The sequence below is a fragment of the Carettochelys insculpta genome, chromosome 13 (genome assembly GCF_033958435.1).
Source record: "Carettochelys insculpta isolate YL-2023 chromosome 13, ASM3395843v1, whole genome shotgun sequence".
NCBI classification, from domain to species: Eukaryota; Metazoa; Chordata; order Testudines; family Carettochelyidae; genus Carettochelys; species Carettochelys insculpta.
In genome coordinates, this window is record NC_134149.1 from 13,981,313 (window position 1) to 13,998,695 (window position 17,383).

The 17,383-nt window shown below is 42.5% G+C and overlaps 1 protein-coding gene across 1 annotated transcript in view; it reads right to left on the minus strand.

Annotated features, from left to right (window-relative positions):
* CUL4B (cullin 4B) overlaps nt 1-17,383 on the minus strand; it is a 40,236-nt gene that overhangs the window by 10,810 nt on the left and 12,043 nt on the right. The window contains exons 5-15 of the mRNA XM_075007841.1: nt 15,365-15,434; nt 14,776-14,849; nt 12,462-12,624; nt 12,269-12,358; nt 11,938-12,020; nt 9,932-9,999; nt 8,908-9,026; nt 5,659-5,851; nt 4,358-4,462; nt 3,966-4,076; nt 1,254-1,339 (exon numbers count right to left, since the gene is read on the minus strand). Of these exons, the coding sequence (XP_074863942.1) occupies nt 1,254-1,339; nt 3,966-4,076; nt 4,358-4,462; nt 5,659-5,851; nt 8,908-9,026; nt 9,932-9,999; nt 11,938-12,020; nt 12,269-12,358; nt 12,462-12,624; nt 14,776-14,849; nt 15,365-15,434 (1,162 nt within the window). The remainder of the gene's footprint in view (nt 1-1,253; nt 1,340-3,965; nt 4,077-4,357; nt 4,463-5,658; nt 5,852-8,907; nt 9,027-9,931; nt 10,000-11,937; nt 12,021-12,268; nt 12,359-12,461; nt 12,625-14,775; nt 14,850-15,364; nt 15,435-17,383) is intronic.

A 17,383-nucleotide genomic window follows, 5' to 3' on the forward strand; every position in this document is an offset into this window, starting at 1 on the left:
CATGGACGGAGGCAGGGCAGCGCTGAATGGGATGTCCCACCCTCCCCAAGGGGCAGGGCTGTACACAAACCCAAGTTCTGACTCCCTGTACTTTTCTTTCTGGCTCTGTGCTCTGCTGTAGGATGGCCACAGGCCTGGTCAGGAGGAGGCAGGTTTGCAGCTGCCATTTCCCAACCCAGGGCTCTGCAAAGCCCTCCAAGGTAGAGTTCCACTGCAAGGAGGAAAAGGTCTGGCTCTGCGGGGGAAGCTGCAGCTGGCTCCAGAGTGCCCCCCTCCTTGCTGCCAGCCCCCAGCCCCGGACTCCCCTTCTGGCAACCAGTCCTTATTTCCAGCTGCTAGTACCTGCTACCAGGCTCATGAAACCAGACCATGGATGTTGCTGGATCAGACTGCCCCAGACTAGAGAGGTTCACACTTGGTCTCTGATCACTTGTTAGGACTGAACATTAAGGTAAGATTATGGGAACTAAAGGAGACACTAACAGGAAGAGAAAAAAATATCACGATAGGATGAGGGAAGAACAACCTTATCTTCAGATGCAGTCTAAAGGTTTAATGTGTTGCATCTGGCGTAGGGGTTGGGGGCAAGACAACACCACCTTGATATTGTTCACTGAGCAAATATATGGACAGAGCTTTCTTTATTACGAACAGGTCTCAGCCTCTCTCTCTCCCCCCTCACTCCCCTCCTTCCCTTCTTGGCTGAATATGCTAGAAAGCTTTGGCTGAAATAAGCTTTTTTGGAAAGCAATGTAAACTGTTAGTTTAGTCAGCAGAAAGCGTGTTATGATTTCGTTTTATATGTAACCATTTGTTTCCAATGTTCTTACTTGCTACCACTTAAATCTTTGTTCTTTGATACAAACTTATGGCTCTCAATATAAATCTAAATGCCATAGTGGTAAGTACATTGGGGATCTTGAGTTGAATCTTATAAGCTGGTGTGTACTGCTCCTCTGGGAACAGCAAGGCCTAGTAATTCTGAGAGTTGAGTGAGTAAGAGGCTGGGCACTGAATACATGAATTCTGGAATGCATGTTGTGTACTCTGTAGAGGTAGCAAGGCCTGGAGGATAGAATTTGTGCTGCCAGAGACAAGTGGGTTCACTGGATCCACAGAAGGCACAGCCAAAATTCCCTCAAGCCAAGAGCAGGCAGAAGTGGGGTGCCTCACAAACCCTGTGTATGCTACATATCCACAAAGAAAGTTATAAAATATTAAAGAACAAGCCATGGCAAGCTTTGCAGCTCTACCTGTTTAAATTGTATCATGATGTCTTTTGAAAGTTCCATATCTTTAAACATTCCTTCAAGTTTGCTGGTGAAAGCAGCTCCACATTCTACAAGAGAGGTTTTCATAATAGAAAGCTAGTCAAAAACTCAGAAGAAGCACTTTTAAAATAGTTGTACCCTATGTCAGAAAGCTATTCAAGTCTAGCATACAAGTACAAATTCAAAAAATTTAACATTTCTAATTTGATGACTGCCCTATGGGCCACACCGTTGACCTAGCACCAACACACTGATTACAACTTTAGTCCCTGCACCATCTCCTTGAAGTTTAGACACGGATTAAAAAAAAATCCTGGCAGACCAGGTATCAGATTGTGTTATGAAACAATGAACATCCATCAGTGAGACCTGACTGCCAGTGGGGCTGTGAGTCCTTACACTGGATAAAAACCACGACCCCCAAAGGAAGAAGCATTTTATATTCTCATAGCTCAAATATTTATTACTACAATTCTCAGGATTTACCTCCAGATATTAAGAGGTTACAAGACAGATCAGGGATGGGAATTACTTTTTGATGGGGAACCACTCCAAGAATTTATAAGAGGTCGTAGGTTGCACCTTTCTACAATATTAATGGAGGAAGTGCGGGATCTGGGATGGAAGTTGGGTGCAGAAGGAAGTAAGTGTGGGATCTTGGAGGAAGCTTGGATGCAGGAGCATATTGTGATCTAGGGCAGGGCTGTAAATGGGCTGGATGCAGGAGGGGGTTGTTACCTGGCGCTAAGGGTCGTGAGGAGGAAGGTCAGGGTTGGCAATCCACCTTCCTCGTACAAATGCAGGCTCTAGTTGAGAGGTGCTTACTGCAGGTTTCCAGCCAATGGGAGCTGTGAGGCTGGTGCTGGGGGGCAGTAGCATGTGGAACCATGGCAGAAAGGTAACCTACCCAAGTGTCCTGCTGGGCTGTGGTGGGCCAGATCCAATTGTTTAGTGGGTTGGATGCAGTCCACAGACCGTATTTTGCTCACTCCTGAGCTAGATGATCAGCCTGAACTTTAATTTCCTGACTTCTGCCTGCTACTAATGCATTTGCTCATACAAAATTGTTTTCTTAAAACAGAATGAAATCGTCCAAGATTTACAAACCCACTGCATGCTCCCTCTTACTTCCTTCAGGAAAGGAAGGAAATCAAAAAGCAATCATAGTCTGAATCTGTCACCTCCAACCTTTATACACCCCAAGATCACATTTTGAATTTAAGGCAGGGGAGGGCAAGGTGAGGCCCAGCAAGCATTTGCATCTGGCCCACCGTGACAGTCTGGGTCACGCAATGTCCTGTCGCCCAGAGGGATCCTCAGGCAGGCTCCCTGCCTGCTGTGCCCCCACATGCCGCTCAAAGCAGCTGAGAGCGGAGGCCAGTATGTACAGCTCTGCGCACTGCAGGCGCCTTGCGAGGAGGATCTCCACATGCTGCCCCACCCTGCTGTATCACCCTCACTGCTCCCATTGGCCAGAAACTAGGAACACGCAGAGATGCACATACTGGCTTCTGCAGCTGGCCACTCCGAGTGTCATGTGAGGGCATGGCTGGCTGGGGGGCTGCAGGAGGCTCCTGCTGACTGGGAGCCATGTATGGTAAGCGCCTCCCAGGCACAGCCTCCATCTTGCACCTCATCCCCTCCTGCATGCCGACTTCCTGCCCCAGGTCACAACCCCAACCCTACACATTGTGTCTGGCACCCCTGCTTCAGTCACAACTCCCTCCTAAACTCTGCTCTACCCCTCCTCCCCCAGGTCACAATCCTCTTCTGCAGCCCCTACCCCGAGCTCCCTCCTGCACCCAACTTCCATTCCACACCCTGTACCCCCTCTAGTAACAGGAGTGTGGCCCTTGATCACTTACCAAATTCTTGGAGTGGCCCCTCCCATCAAAAATCATTGCCCACCACTGACTTAAAGGTAACCCAGGATCGACCCCATCTCTTCCCCACAGCCCCACTGCACTCATCCCACCCTCCACCCCCTATTGCTCACTCTCCCCCACCCTCACTCACTTTCACTGGGCTGGGGCAAGTTGGGGTTGGAAGGGGTGTGGGCTTTCAGCTGGGGCTGAGGGGTGAGAGGTGCAAGCTCTGGTTGGGAGTTGGGGTGCAGTCTGATGGCTCTGGGAGAGGCTCAGGGCTGCAGTTCAGGTACTGGTTCTAGGAGGGTGCTCAATGTAGGGCTTGGGATTCAAGGGGGGGTCGGGGCATGTCTGGCTGAGGCCTCCTGGGAGGAGGCACTTACTGCAGGCAGCTTTCAGGTGGTGCCGCAGCAAGGTTGAGGCAGGCTTCCTGCCAGCCTTGCCTCACACTGCTCCTGGAAGGCAGCAACATGCTGCAGTGGGTGGTGGACATGTGGCTCTGTGCGCTGCTCTCTCTGCCGACACTGCCAGCTTTTTAGCTCCCATTGGCTACAGTTCCCTGTTCCTGGCCAGTAGAGTGGTGGGGGCAGTACTTGTGGGCAGGAGCAGTGCACAAAGACCCCTTGGCCCCTCCCACTCTTGCAGGACCACACTAGCCACTTCTGTGAGAGGTGTGGGGCCAGGTCAGGCAGGAGGGCCTGCCTTAGGACAGCGCCGCTGTACCTTCAAAGATCACGATCAACTGGGAGAGCGCCCAGGATCGACCAGTCCATGACCACCGGTCTAAACTGGTAACAGAGAAAAGCAGGAGGGAGAGCAAGATACTCACCATGTTTGAGTTTGGAAAGCATTGATTTTTCTGCATCTACCGATGCACTCTTCCCAACCAACAGCCGCTTTGCTAGGTCTTTCTTATAAAAGGCCTCAAAGACATCTTTCCCTGTAATGTAAAGGGTGTGATTTGTTAACAGTCACAGAAAACTTGTGTGTGAAAAATGCAATACTACATGAAAGGTTTCTCAATGGCTTCCATCTAAGGTCCATGGGAGCTTTTCAGTTAACTTCAATTAGCTTTGAATCAGGCAGCTTGTGTGCTTTTAGAGCACTCTGTGGCTAAATAAAAACTAAATCCACAGAGATACGGTATACTTATTTTTAAATGCAGATATGTTTAAGTTGATTCTAGTCTAAAATGACTGTATACAAAATTGTAATCCTTACCATAAATGAACCTAAATATAATCATAATTTTATCCAGCATTTTTTCAAGTTCTTCATCAGTAGCTTCTTTGTTGCCAGCACGAAGCTTTGAATCCACATACTTAGCTAAAATGCAAAACAGGTAAAAGGAATTGAAAACCTGCCTCTACTGAGCATCTGAGTGAATGAATATTTAAGTTGTGACATTTAGCTCATTCTAGATAAGTTACAAAATAAACCAAAAACTAAGGTCTTTTTGAAGAGTCAGAACAATTAGCCATTATCATGAAGAAATTTAGCATTGCCATTTTGATATGCCATTTTCATGTATGCTTTGACAACATTATTAATCGCTGTAGGTCACCTTAACTATAAGATGACAAAAATTCACACTCATGATTTCATAGGCTTATTCCTAATACTTTAAAAGCAAGGTTTTTCAGAGATAATAAACAATCATTCACATGCAGTCCCCGACTAAAGAACCAAGCTTAGTATAGTTGACATAGCAGCAAAAGAACAAATTAGGTATCAGTGTAAAATCTGTTAAAATTGTTCCAGAAATTTAAACTTGGGAAAGAAAAATTGTGTATGCCAGTTGATTTCAATTCCCAGGTTCAGTTTCAAATGGTGGAATAATACCTGCTAAAATTGTTGAAACACACCCACCACCGAAAAATAGGGCACTCTAAAGCAAATTTCCACTAAAAGGGCAGTCCTACCACTGTATTAGCATAGACAGCCCAAAAGATATGGTTCCACTGAACAAGAAAAATGAGAGGGTCTGTATCTCTGTACACCACAGAACATGGGCTCCATTCACTGAGATGATAGAGAGATAGTGGGAAAGGAAGTCTTATGGCTGGAGGATCCCCTACTACATAGTGGTAGAGTCTGGCAGACCGCTACATATCTCTGTGCACATAACGGGTATCACAGTGACTGTATCCTGAAGACCAAACTAATTCCATCATTAGGGAAGGTTTTGTCTTATCTCTGTTAGTGACTCACTTGAGTGACATCAACCATGCTTTAGGACCCACCCAACTGTCTCTTCTCCCATCCCCCCCAAAAACAACCTAGCTAGTGAAAGGAGATTCATCATAAGGATATGTAACCCTATTAAACTATTTGCAGAAACACACATTGTGCTAGGAGATTCTACTATTTACTTATGCATTCTGTTACATCTCTTTTCATATATAAAATCCCATTATTCCCACATCTCTGACCAAACTGCATAATCAAAAAAAACCACAAAACAAAAAACCAACCAACCACAAAAGAACATCATCAACTTAAAAAGGAACTGAAAGTGATACCTATCAGTTCAGCTGGTTTATTTGGTCTCTTGTTAATGAAGGTTTCAAATGCTTCTTTCATGGCATTGACAAATTTCTCATTCTTCAGAAAACAGACATCAATAATATGGTCAACTTTATCCTTAAAGTCTAGCAGCTCTTGGACCATAGTTTTGTCTTTTTCTGGGTTAATTACTATAGTGCTACCAAATGCCTGCAAAACAAAAATTCACCCTTCAATCAAAATTCTAAAGACTGAATCTGAATGAAATCTTCAAACCAAAAGGTTAGATAATGTAAAAGTTCGGATTTCACTGTGAAAAATATTTGCTTCTCTAACAGTGATTAAAATGGCATAATGTACTTGCTTCACACAAACAGAATTTTATATTCTGAATCACCATACCAAGAGAGACAGCAATTAAAAAACTGAAGTCAGTATATAGCAGACCTTGCATTTCAGAAGAGAAGCAAACACAATGATAAGCCAGCTTTATGGTACAAACACAAAGATGACAGTCAAACTATATACAACCAAAATGTTACATGCTGTAAGGACTTGTTTTCATACATTTACACAGGTAGGACTCCCAGTGAAGTCAATTTCACCACAACAGTAATACAAAGCACCCTCTTACCAAAATTAGAATGCTTGTGTGACAGTATTATTAAGAATTACAGAATCATCTGCCCACTGAAAACTGAAGTCAATGGGAGTTTGCCTAAGATAATAAAGGTCTTTAGTGTAGTATGTATGTCCTTTGCTTTTTAAGTAGCTTTCCCCCACAAATCAATCATTCAGTGAAAGCAGAGAATTGAAGTGTAATACAGATTGTGGCAATATTCTATTCACGCACCCAGGAATACAAACACTGAGGCTATGTCTACACTTGCACTCCTTTTTTGAAAGAGGAATGCAAATGAGGGAAATCGAAAATGCAAATAGAGCACTGATTTACATATCTTGTGCTTCACCTGCATAATCTCTTTTTGGAAGAGATTCTTTTGAGACAGAAAAAAGCAGGGTAGATGAGGCTCTTTTGAAAATAAACTCCATCTTCAAAATAACCCTTCGTCCTGAAACAAAATAGGAAGAAGGGTTCTTTTTGAGATGGAGTTTATTTTTGAAAGAGCCCCGTTTACACTGCTTTCTCTTCCCTGCTCTTGAAAAGAATCACTTCTGAAAAGAGATTATCTTGAGCTTCATGTGCATAAGTAAATCAGTACCTCATTTGCATTCCTCTTTCGAAAAAGGAATGCAAGCGTAGATGTAACCTGAATGTATGAATGTGTATTCCCACTTAATCAACCAACACACAAAGTTAGAAAAAAAACAAAAGTACTATGGGCAACACAAGGCAACAACTAACAAAACCCCACATGTCCCATTGGGATCAAACTACTCTTTTAGACAAGATCCTAGCCTGGCTATATCTACGATGCTAGTGCACAAATAAAAGCAATCAAAATACAAACATGCAGTTTTCATTGCTAGAAATAGCAATAAGTGTTTTTCTTATAGTATACATAACCCATATGAATTAACATGTTAAATTCCAAATTTTCATAGAATACTAGGACTACAAGGGACCTTGAGAGGTCATCGAGTCCAGCCCCTGCCCTCATGGCAGGACCAAATACTGTTTAGACCATCCCTGATACACATTTATCATTTACCATTTATAAGTGGACTTGTATGAACAAATAAGTATAAACACAAAGTGCTAACTGTAAAACAGATAATTGGCAAGTTGTGGTGGTGTAGGTGAAGCCTATGTTAGTAGAACTCAGGTGGGCAATAATTTTTAACGGGGTGGGGGGTGGGGAGGAAGGGGGGGACACTCCAAGATTTTGTTAAGTGGTCAAGGGCTGCACTTTTCTATGAAGGAGTCTGGGAGGGAAATTGACTGCACGAGGGAACTTGGGGACGGGGGGGAACTGGGGTGCAGGAAAGGGTACAGGGCTGAGAGGGAGTTTGGGTGAAGGAGGGGTTGTGACCTGGGGAGGGGATTGGGATGCAGGACCTGGGGAGTGAAATGGGCACAGGAAAGGATTCTGGCCAGGAGGAGGAGGTGTATAGGAGGACATTGTGACTTACGGTACTGGGTGGTATAGAGGGTTTGGCTGGTGACTTGGGGCAGGGCCTTGGGGTGTGAAAAGGGAGGTAGAAGTTTGGGCGGAGGGAGAGGGTGAGGTGCCATTTGTGGACTCTGGTTGGGAGGCACTTACCTATGCTGCCTCTGGCCAGCAGCCCAACAGGACCCTCAAGAAGGCTCCCTGCTGGTTGCAGCCCCAGGCTGTTCAATGCAGTTGCTGTCAGGGCCATGTGCCTCTCTGTGCTGTGGTCAGGGAAGATTTCACACATTGACCCCACTCCCAGCACAATCTCAACTCCCACTAGCCAAAAAACTGACCAATGGGAGCTGCCAAATTATGCTGGGGGTGAGAGCAGCACACAAAGGCCCCCTCCCTCCACTGGGCACAGCCAACTATGAGAGGAGTTCTTCCTGCCTCGGGCTTGGGTCAGTGTGTGGGTGATGACAGAGAGATGAGAGGAGAAGGGGAAGATGGGGGCCCTGGTTCCTTCCACACCCCAAACACCCATCCATGAGTCCTTCCCATACCCCAAATCCCTCATCCCCAGCCCCACCCCGGAGCCAGAGCCCTCACCTGCAACACACTCTTACCAGGCAGGTAACGGTGTGGGCGCATGATTTGGACCCACTCTGGTCACCACCAAAAGTTATACAAACCTGCAGCCTCTGTAACTACAGTGTTCAAGAGTTCAGACGATCCACAGCTGGATGATATTTGTACCAACCTAACCCCCACTGTAAACAGCACTATGTCTATGGAAAGGCTTCTCCCAGTGACACTTTTATCACTTCTCGGAGGTGGAGTACCTACGTCAATGAGAAGCTCTTCCGTCAGCGTAGGTAATCACTAAGCTCTATAAGTGTAGACAAGGTAAATCTGGCCTAGAAATAAGGTCTTTTCTCAACCAATACAAGTTTTGTTTTTTTTTTTAAACATACACCAAAAACAAACTCAGATTTTGGACTGACAGATACTTCAAGACAACATTCAATTGCTCTACAACATATCACTTCCAGTGCAATTTCATAGGTCATTTGGTTGCATATAAGCATGCTGTTTAAAAGTAATGCAATACTTGTTTAGAAGAAGCAATATTTTTGTGGGCATTCCCCCAGTGATTATTTAAAAAAAAGAAAAAAAAATCAGCGTGAGATCCTTGGAATAGCTCAGTACCTTTATGTATTCAATCCAATGCTGTAAGAGAACTTGCACTCCACCTCTGACCCGACTGAACAACTGATACAAAAGAGATAAGTCTTGAATTCTGTTTTCATCAAGAAGGTGGTTTAAACCTGCGAAGAAAGCTATAAGCATTGGAAGTGGTCCATGCATGTAACAGAACATAAAAAACTTCAAATCTCATGTTAACCCATGCATATCATCACTCAATAGATCCATTTCTTCTCCAATGGATTGTTTGTTGATATTTTTGCAGTCAAACTGTCTAGACAACACACACAAAATGGTAACATGAATTAGCTCTGCACATGAAAGCCCTGGGTATACTGGGCCATGTATCTTGGACTACTGCAGTATACGTAACGGTCATCATGTAAGTGTTGCTCATTCATACTCCATTGTTACTTTAAGTGATAAAGTAGTTTTTGCTCCATTAGCTTCTGGGAAGCTTTGCTTGGAAGCTCAGAAGTCCTAAGCTCCACACCATTTGGCTAACAGGTGTCTACTAATTTTCAAGTCAAAGGGAAGATATTAAAGCAAATCAGATGCACAATTTATGCAGGCTCCACTCATGTACCTATTATTCACTGCTTATCGAGAAACACATGGTCTCATTTTCACGTCTTTTACTTTCTTTAGAGTACAGAAACATGCTTGTTTGCTGCTCGTAACCGGTCTCTGCTATACCTGGGACTAGCGCAAAAGATACCCGACTTGTGATCTTTAAAATATTACTTGACATCCTCAACCCAACATCTCCATTTGAATTCTCGTTTTCCTTCTGCTCTGCAATGTATTTGAAGACATCACTGCGGCTCCTTACCTCTGAAAAGGAGAATGGGACTTGCCCTTCCGCAAAATGTTCAGTGTTATTTCATGAACTGAGTAGCAAGGAGTGTTAAAGAATGATGTGGCTTGTGTCCTCCCCCAGCACCTGAATGTGTCACTTTCTTTTCAGCACAGGAATGAAAGCCCCGAAGCAGTAATTAGAAACATTTCTATAAAGAAGAAAGATTACCTTTCTGAAGAATGGCTGTTAAATGTTCACCTAGCAGTTGCTTTTCTACAGTAGCAATTAGTGGCTTCCTATAGAAGAAATGTTTAGAATTACTTTTCCTTTTTCTATCACTGACCATTTTAAATCCTATTTGAAGAATAGACTAGCCTGACTTAAATCTACATTTGACATTTGGTAGTCTCCTGAATAATAACTCAGGACTGGGTGTTTAACAAAATAATATATCTAACCTGTTTCCCCACCAGTAGGTGACCCTATTTGCTAGATCTGAGTAGGGATTTATAGTAAACTCATCATTATGGTATCTGAGTGTCTTGAGATTAGGCACAAGATAGAGCTTATCAGGGCACAAACTTAGGGAATTGGCTTGCTTCAACCTCATGAAAAAAGGGTATTCAGGTCCTGCAGGAGAGCATAAAGCAAGGAGACAGGGACTAGGAAGGACCACAGACAACAGGTATTTGAACCAACAACTCCTATATAAGAATGGAAATATTTCTAATAATGGACTCAGGAAGAAAGGATACACTGACAGAGCAGCATCCTCTTATGCTAACGGCTGAGGAGGTGGTGAGTGGGGACAGCAGGACTGGAGAAACAGCACACGGAGCAGTCCCATATCCCCTCCCTCAAGGGGTTCATCTTATCCACTAAAGCACGGGTGTCCAACCTTTCGGCTTGCCTGGGCCACATTGAGTGAAGAGGAATTGTCTTGGGCCGCATATAAAATATATAATATAGTTAATGTATATAAATCACATAATAATGTTAAAAGTTTACGATCTTGTGGGGCCACATTACTAGCTGACCAGAGCCACATGCGGCCCGCAGGCTGGACACGCCTGCACTAAAGCAAAGTTTCTCAAATGCAGCCACCAGCAGATTTTTTTTTTTTTGAAGCCACAACAGCCTCCAAAGCATGATTGAAGATCTGGTGGAGGGGGGGAAAGAGAGCAGCTGCAGCTCCCCACAGCACCCAGCTGTTACTCCTGAACAAGCAAGGGCAGGGAGATGCGCAGCCTTGGTGTCTCTCCTGTTGTTGCCGGCAGAGATTGGTATGCCAGCCTCCACAGGGACTCTAGGCAGCACTTCTGGATGCATGTGGAGCTGGTGTGCACAGCGCCAGAGGCGGCTATGGTGTTCAGTCACTGGGACACTCCCCTGGGCAGTTTACCTGTTCCCCCCTGCTAAGGCATGGGGATTCTGGGACTCCACAGGTGGCCAGTGACTTCTCAAGCCACCTTCCCTGGGGCAAGTCCAGAGACATTGATTTGCCAGAGTGGCCACCAAAATATTTGTTGGGAAAACCCCTGCACTACATTAAGAAGCCTCAGTGGTCTGCTCCCTCCCCCACATAAGACACTGTCCATGTACTCCAAGAGATCAGGTATCCCATCAAAGGTCTTTTCTTCCTCCTAGTAACCACAGAACTGGCCTCAAAATATGTATCTCTAGATGAATTACAGGATCCCACTAACTACCCTGTGCACTTAAGCCACCTTAGAAGGTAATCTTCATTTTAAGTTTCCAAGATGACACTTATCTGAGAAAATAACATTCAAGGTATTTTCCTCCTTCAACGGTATCTACTTCCTTAATTAGTTTTTCCACTGACAATACTCAATAACTATTGATGGCCTCTCTCTAATTTCATTAGGAAGGTAACTCAACAGTTGCTCATACAGGTGGTTGCCAGTGCTAGTAGGAACACAGGCTTCACCTCCTAAAATGCCCTGCAATTCAAATTTATATCCCAAAATGTCAAGTCAGCCTTTAATTCTAACCACGCCAGTTAGCGGTGCAAAACACAGCAGTTGATTGGATCTATGCAATTTTGGGGAAGAGGAGCTTTTAATAGCTTAAAGCATTTAATAGCATTCATATACAAACAATAAGTCAGTAAATAACTATAGTTATTTTTGCGGCAAAAAACCTTCAACAGAATTAAAAAAAAAAAAAAAAGAAGGAATGGCTAAAGATACCAAGCCAAGGCAGACCATACTTACTGTGTACTCTGATCCAAATACGTGATAATTCTGTCTGCTTCTTCTTCTAATCGCTTGTTGACATGATGAAGATACTCTGGAACCTGAAATGATGAGTTATTTCACTGGTTAAATTATGAAGAAACATTGAGGAGATGCAGGGATCAAAGTCAGTCAACTGCAACTACAGAATAATTTTGGGTACAACAACACAACCAGACCCTACAGTGACAATGATTACAGGACATTTTTAAAAAGGTAAATGTATGGATCACACTGCTGCTGAGACTATTTCCTTCTAACCGATGCCTGAGGAGAATGTACTGCAGGAAAAGGTGAAAACATAACATACCTCTCGTTCTTGCATAAGCCTCTGTCCCTCTGCTGCATACAGACGATTAGTTTCTTCCAAGAATCTATGTTCAAAAGAATCTTGATAAATCTAGGGAATAAAGCATAGTTCAATTTAAAGCATAGTGTGTTCTTAAACACAAGCATGATGTTTTTTTCAGTGTTATGCAAAATGAAGAAAAAAAGTTACTCACCTGCAAATCAGAAAGCATACTTAGAAGGCTTCGGAGCAAACTCCTATCAATAGCTTCACCATTTCTTTCCCTCTCAATCAGGAGAAGGATGCCATCAATAGTCTTGTTCTGAACTTTCTGATCACTAATTATATGAGTCCTAAACAACTCTAAACCCATATCCCTAAAAGATAAAAAGGCCTCTTAAATAATTTGTGTCAGAACCATCTCCAAGTTATTTATTTTTAACCACCACAACAGAAAACAACAGCATGGCCTTGATTCCAGAGCTCAAAATATTTGCCATCTCATATTTCTAAGCCATTTTAGCAGTATGTAAATTCCTAGTTTATATTTTACACACACAAGTAAACAACTATCTAAACTACAGCTAAGTAATGTACACATGCTCATACCTGCACATGCAAGAGAAATATTTATTTTTGACAGTCACTTTGTTTTAGGAAGTTAGCCATTCTTAGCTTGGATTAATTGGATTTAGAAAGATTTAAAAAAAACTCATAAGGTTTAAAAAGTGTTTCCTCAGTTTAATATGAATACTAGCATATTTTCACAGAAAGCAGTTTTGTCAAAAGAACTAAGAATGGAATAGAAGTGAGGGTTCTAATCTCAGCTCTGTCATTGGGTGTCCTTAGGCGAAGAATGACCAGTTGAAGCCAGCAATTCCTGATTTGAGAGTGGATACTCAATACTTTCTGAAAAAGTTATACCTTTACTAAGAAGTATCATGTTGGACACATGAAAACTTAGGAACCCAATCACTGCAATTCACTTTGAAAAATCCTGACCAGATTTTTCAAAGTGAATTGCAGTGATTGGGTTCCTAAGTTTTCATGTGTCCAACATGATACTTCTTAGTAAAGGTATAACTTTTTCAGAAAGTATTGAGTATCCACTCTCAAATCAGGAATTGCTGGCTTCAACTGGTCATTCTTTGCCTAAGGACACCCAATGACCCTTATTGGTCACATCTTCACTATGAGACAGGGCAGTGGTTCTCAAACTTGTACTCCCCCACACCCCGACCACCTGAAAACTGCTGAGTGTCGTTACGGATCACTTGATGATCTTTCCAAATATTGTTTGTACTGTTTCCTAACTATTGTAAAGCTCATTGGATAAAAATGCTAGATAAAAAAATGCCATAATAAAAAAATGCTTTTTGTTCTACAAATAAAAGCACACCACTCATTTTAATATCAGGAGAGGTCTCTCCCCCAGCACAGCAGCCACAGCACTGAGACTGGGAAGGCGGACATTCTCTCCCCAGCAGCCACAGCCCTTGAGCCAGGGAAATTCACCCTCCCTCTAGCCAACACAGCCCTGCATGTCCCAGACTCCCCTGACCACATGTTCTCACCTCTCTGCGCCTCCATTTTCCCCACCTCACCCCCTTACCCAGCTCAGCTTTACTCAAGACCACCACCTCACCTTATGTGTACATCTTCCCCAGGGTTCAGGCACCTAATTAGCAGAGCCAAGCCTGTGAGCCACTTAGGGGCGGGAGGGGGCACGGCTTTCACCTTCTTGTGTTTGGCTACCTAGGTGCACACCTTAGAGTGAACTATCTGCAGACGACCTGAATGGAGCTCACAGACCACAGTTTGAGAACCCCTGAGCTAGGGGTATGATTTTCCAGCTCACCTACACTTTCTTGTCCTAGCTTGAGGAGAGCAACTGACAGTGTTAACAGCAATGTAGCCATGGTAGCAAAAGCAGTGGTAACAGTAGCATAGCTTAGCCATATTGAATACAACCTGCCTGTAGGTGTGGACTCAACATGGGTATTTCATGCTGTTGCTGTCTGTGCTACTGCAGCAATAGTGCTATTTAACACATGCACTAATTCTCACTAAGGTAATATGAGTATATGTAGATGCCCTGGGAATCACGGCCTTGAGCTGGCATTGTTGATGTAACCATACTTTTCCCTTTATAAAGGTAGGAGTTATACGTATTCATTATCCAATTATTTAAAGCATTTTATCTTTAGAAAGTTACACATATACTAAATAACCTTGCTAACGTTGATAACCAGATGTGTAGCCAATGACCCTCTGACCCTATAAATCTTGGCATTTCAATTACTGAATAGGCTTTCTTGCATTACGCAAACTGGAGCTGGATTATATCAGTTCAGTTAAAATCTGATGAGAGAGTTTTGTAGTGACTAACATTTCGTGGAGTTCAAAGTCAAAATATTGCCTCTCTTCAAGAAGGAAAGAAATATAAGCTAGCTGAAATGTCTTTACTTCAAATAGTACGACCATATAAAAGATTTAAAAAAAAACTATTGTATTCTTTGTATCCTTACCAAATAGATGGCAGCATTGAATTTTGAAGAACATAAGTTCGATCCAGGAACAAAAAGATACTCCTAATCATGATCTGTTGGGGAGGGGAGAAAAATTGCCAGCACTTTTATATCCATTGAAATGCCACATACGCATATATAGGTATGTGCCAAAATTATCAATGACTTCTATAGCGTTGTGCATTTACTAGTATACAGCGAGACGTTTCAAGTAAGAGGATTGACATTTAATATTTTGGTACAGAGTAGGAAAGAATGCAAATAGTATGTAGCCATGAATGAAGGATAAAAACAGCATTAGTTTCTGACCGAAATCAAGAGGGGAACAGCTAGTGAGCCCCCCGCCCCACACGGTGTGTTTCAAATGTTTATTCACGGCCAAAGCCTCCCAGATGTACATCTCGGGGAACTGCTTCCAAAGCTCCAGTTCTAACAAGTCAGATGTCATTTCCTGCTATGAAGGCAGCCTTTACGCAAATCATCATAACATTTCAGATGCACAAAGTGTACTTGTAAGAAAAATATGAGAGATAAGTAAACTGTCAGGGAGGGACAAGTTTGTTTTTAAAAGAAAAAACAAAAATCTTACCATTTGTCTGCAGTGATCTTGCCAACATTTGTCTATTTTCTTTAGAAAAAGAACACTGTCCAGCGAATCCATGAAAAGGCAGTTAAGAAAATTATGACAAAAAAAAAAAAAAAAAAAAAATCGCACAGCTGACATTAGCTTCCTGAAAAGCTCAATAGTACTGGTGGAAAAATTAAAATATTTTCTGTAGAGTGCATCACAAATTCACTAGCTACCTTTTAGAACGGATCACAATTTTTCTTCCATCTGCTTATCTATTTTTAGTATAACCTCAAAATCATGGTTATTCACAGTAGTTCAGGATGATGATAAAATTATCAAAAGCATCTAAAAATTACCAAAGAGCCAGCATCCCATAATCAAAACAAAGAAACTTTTAAATTCAAAAGCCTAACATATGTTAATGATAGTACTTTGCTAACATATGAAAAACTTCAATTACATGCTCTATTAAAACATAATGAATTTAATAAAGCGTAAACAGACAGAAATGTTAGTTTCAGGCTATATTTTCAGGACTCAAACTTCCAAAGTTTGCATATAAGATCATTTCGAAGCACAAATGCCAAAATTAAAATACTAATACCAGACACGTGACCCCAAATCTTATAGGTACATGTCTAAATGTAACATTTGTATGCACATTTTATTGTGGGCACAAAATATGTAGGTGTGAAATTAGTGGGATATTGAAAAGTCTGCCTCTTAATAAAGTACTAGCAATAGTCCATTTTCCAGCTCATCAGATAAGCTTTAAAAACTGCTGAAGATCCCAAACCAGTAAATGACTGCACTTGTACCTCTAATCTGGCAACGTGAGTATTCAAGTATATTTTTGTTTTGGAGGTGAAAATAAAAACATTCTGTAAAGTACTGCATTTTTATTTTGGACATAAGCAGCAGCACAGTCGGGGTCTGGGAGAGAGGATGGAGGAGTGTGCATAGGGTGGAGGTGTGGGGTATGGGAGGAAGGACAGTGGTCACTGTAAGTTGTACATTTGTGCAGCTGCTCAGGTGAGATTTAAATAATGACCAGATGATTAGCAGAGTGCCCACAAGAAAATTCATCCCATTGAAGCAATGGTTCCCAACATTTTTACTAGTGCGGGCCCCAAGCCACTCCTCAAACTGTTTGCAGACCCCCATCAAAGCCAACTCTAGCTCCTATGTACCCTGCATTAAATGAAAAAGAAAACCACAGCGTAGATTTTTGGACAGCAATTAATAACATTATTGGAAGGCAGATAATTTAAAAATGATAACTGACTGTAACTTTGTAATTCATTTAAAACTTATTTTCTATGATTGTTTATATTTATCTTTTATTTTTTTCATGGACGCCCTGCAATATCCTCGTGGACCCCAGGTTGGGAACCACTGGATTAGAGGAAACATTAATGGAGGAGCAGGCTGGGAGGAGGGAGTCTGTTAGAGAAGGACGTGGTGCTTACCTGGAGCCCTGCTCTCAGGGGCACATACAACTCTGCAACTCCCACTGCTACCAGGCACTTCCTCTTGTTGCTATGGATGCAGTGCGGGGAAAAAGCCTCAGGAAAACTGCTTAATTGTGCTGCTGTCCCTCAGCTGGAGGGATGGCAGAGTGGCAATGCACAGAGCTGCTTCCTCCTCCCTGCTGGTATCTGAACCACATGTGTTCCCAGATTAGGGACACTTGGATTAGGGGTGTTCAAATGTACTAGTTAATTCTAGACCCTTAATACAGATCAAAACAAAAGTTGTTGAAATTAATTCCCTCTTGGCTTACCTCTACATAAAGCAGTTTCAGATGTCATCTTCTTGTCTTCTAGAACAGTTGATTCCATTGCTAATTCTTATAAGGTGCCAAGGAAGTGTGTTAAAACAAACAATGCAGGGACTGCATTTGCTTTATTGTTCTCTTTGAAGATCTCAAATGGCTTTACAAACATTTATCTTATAGTTTAGCAGAAGTGGAAAGAACACCCACAATGCCAAGCTATAAGATAATGCTATCATCTCAATACCATCAACTGATGCAAA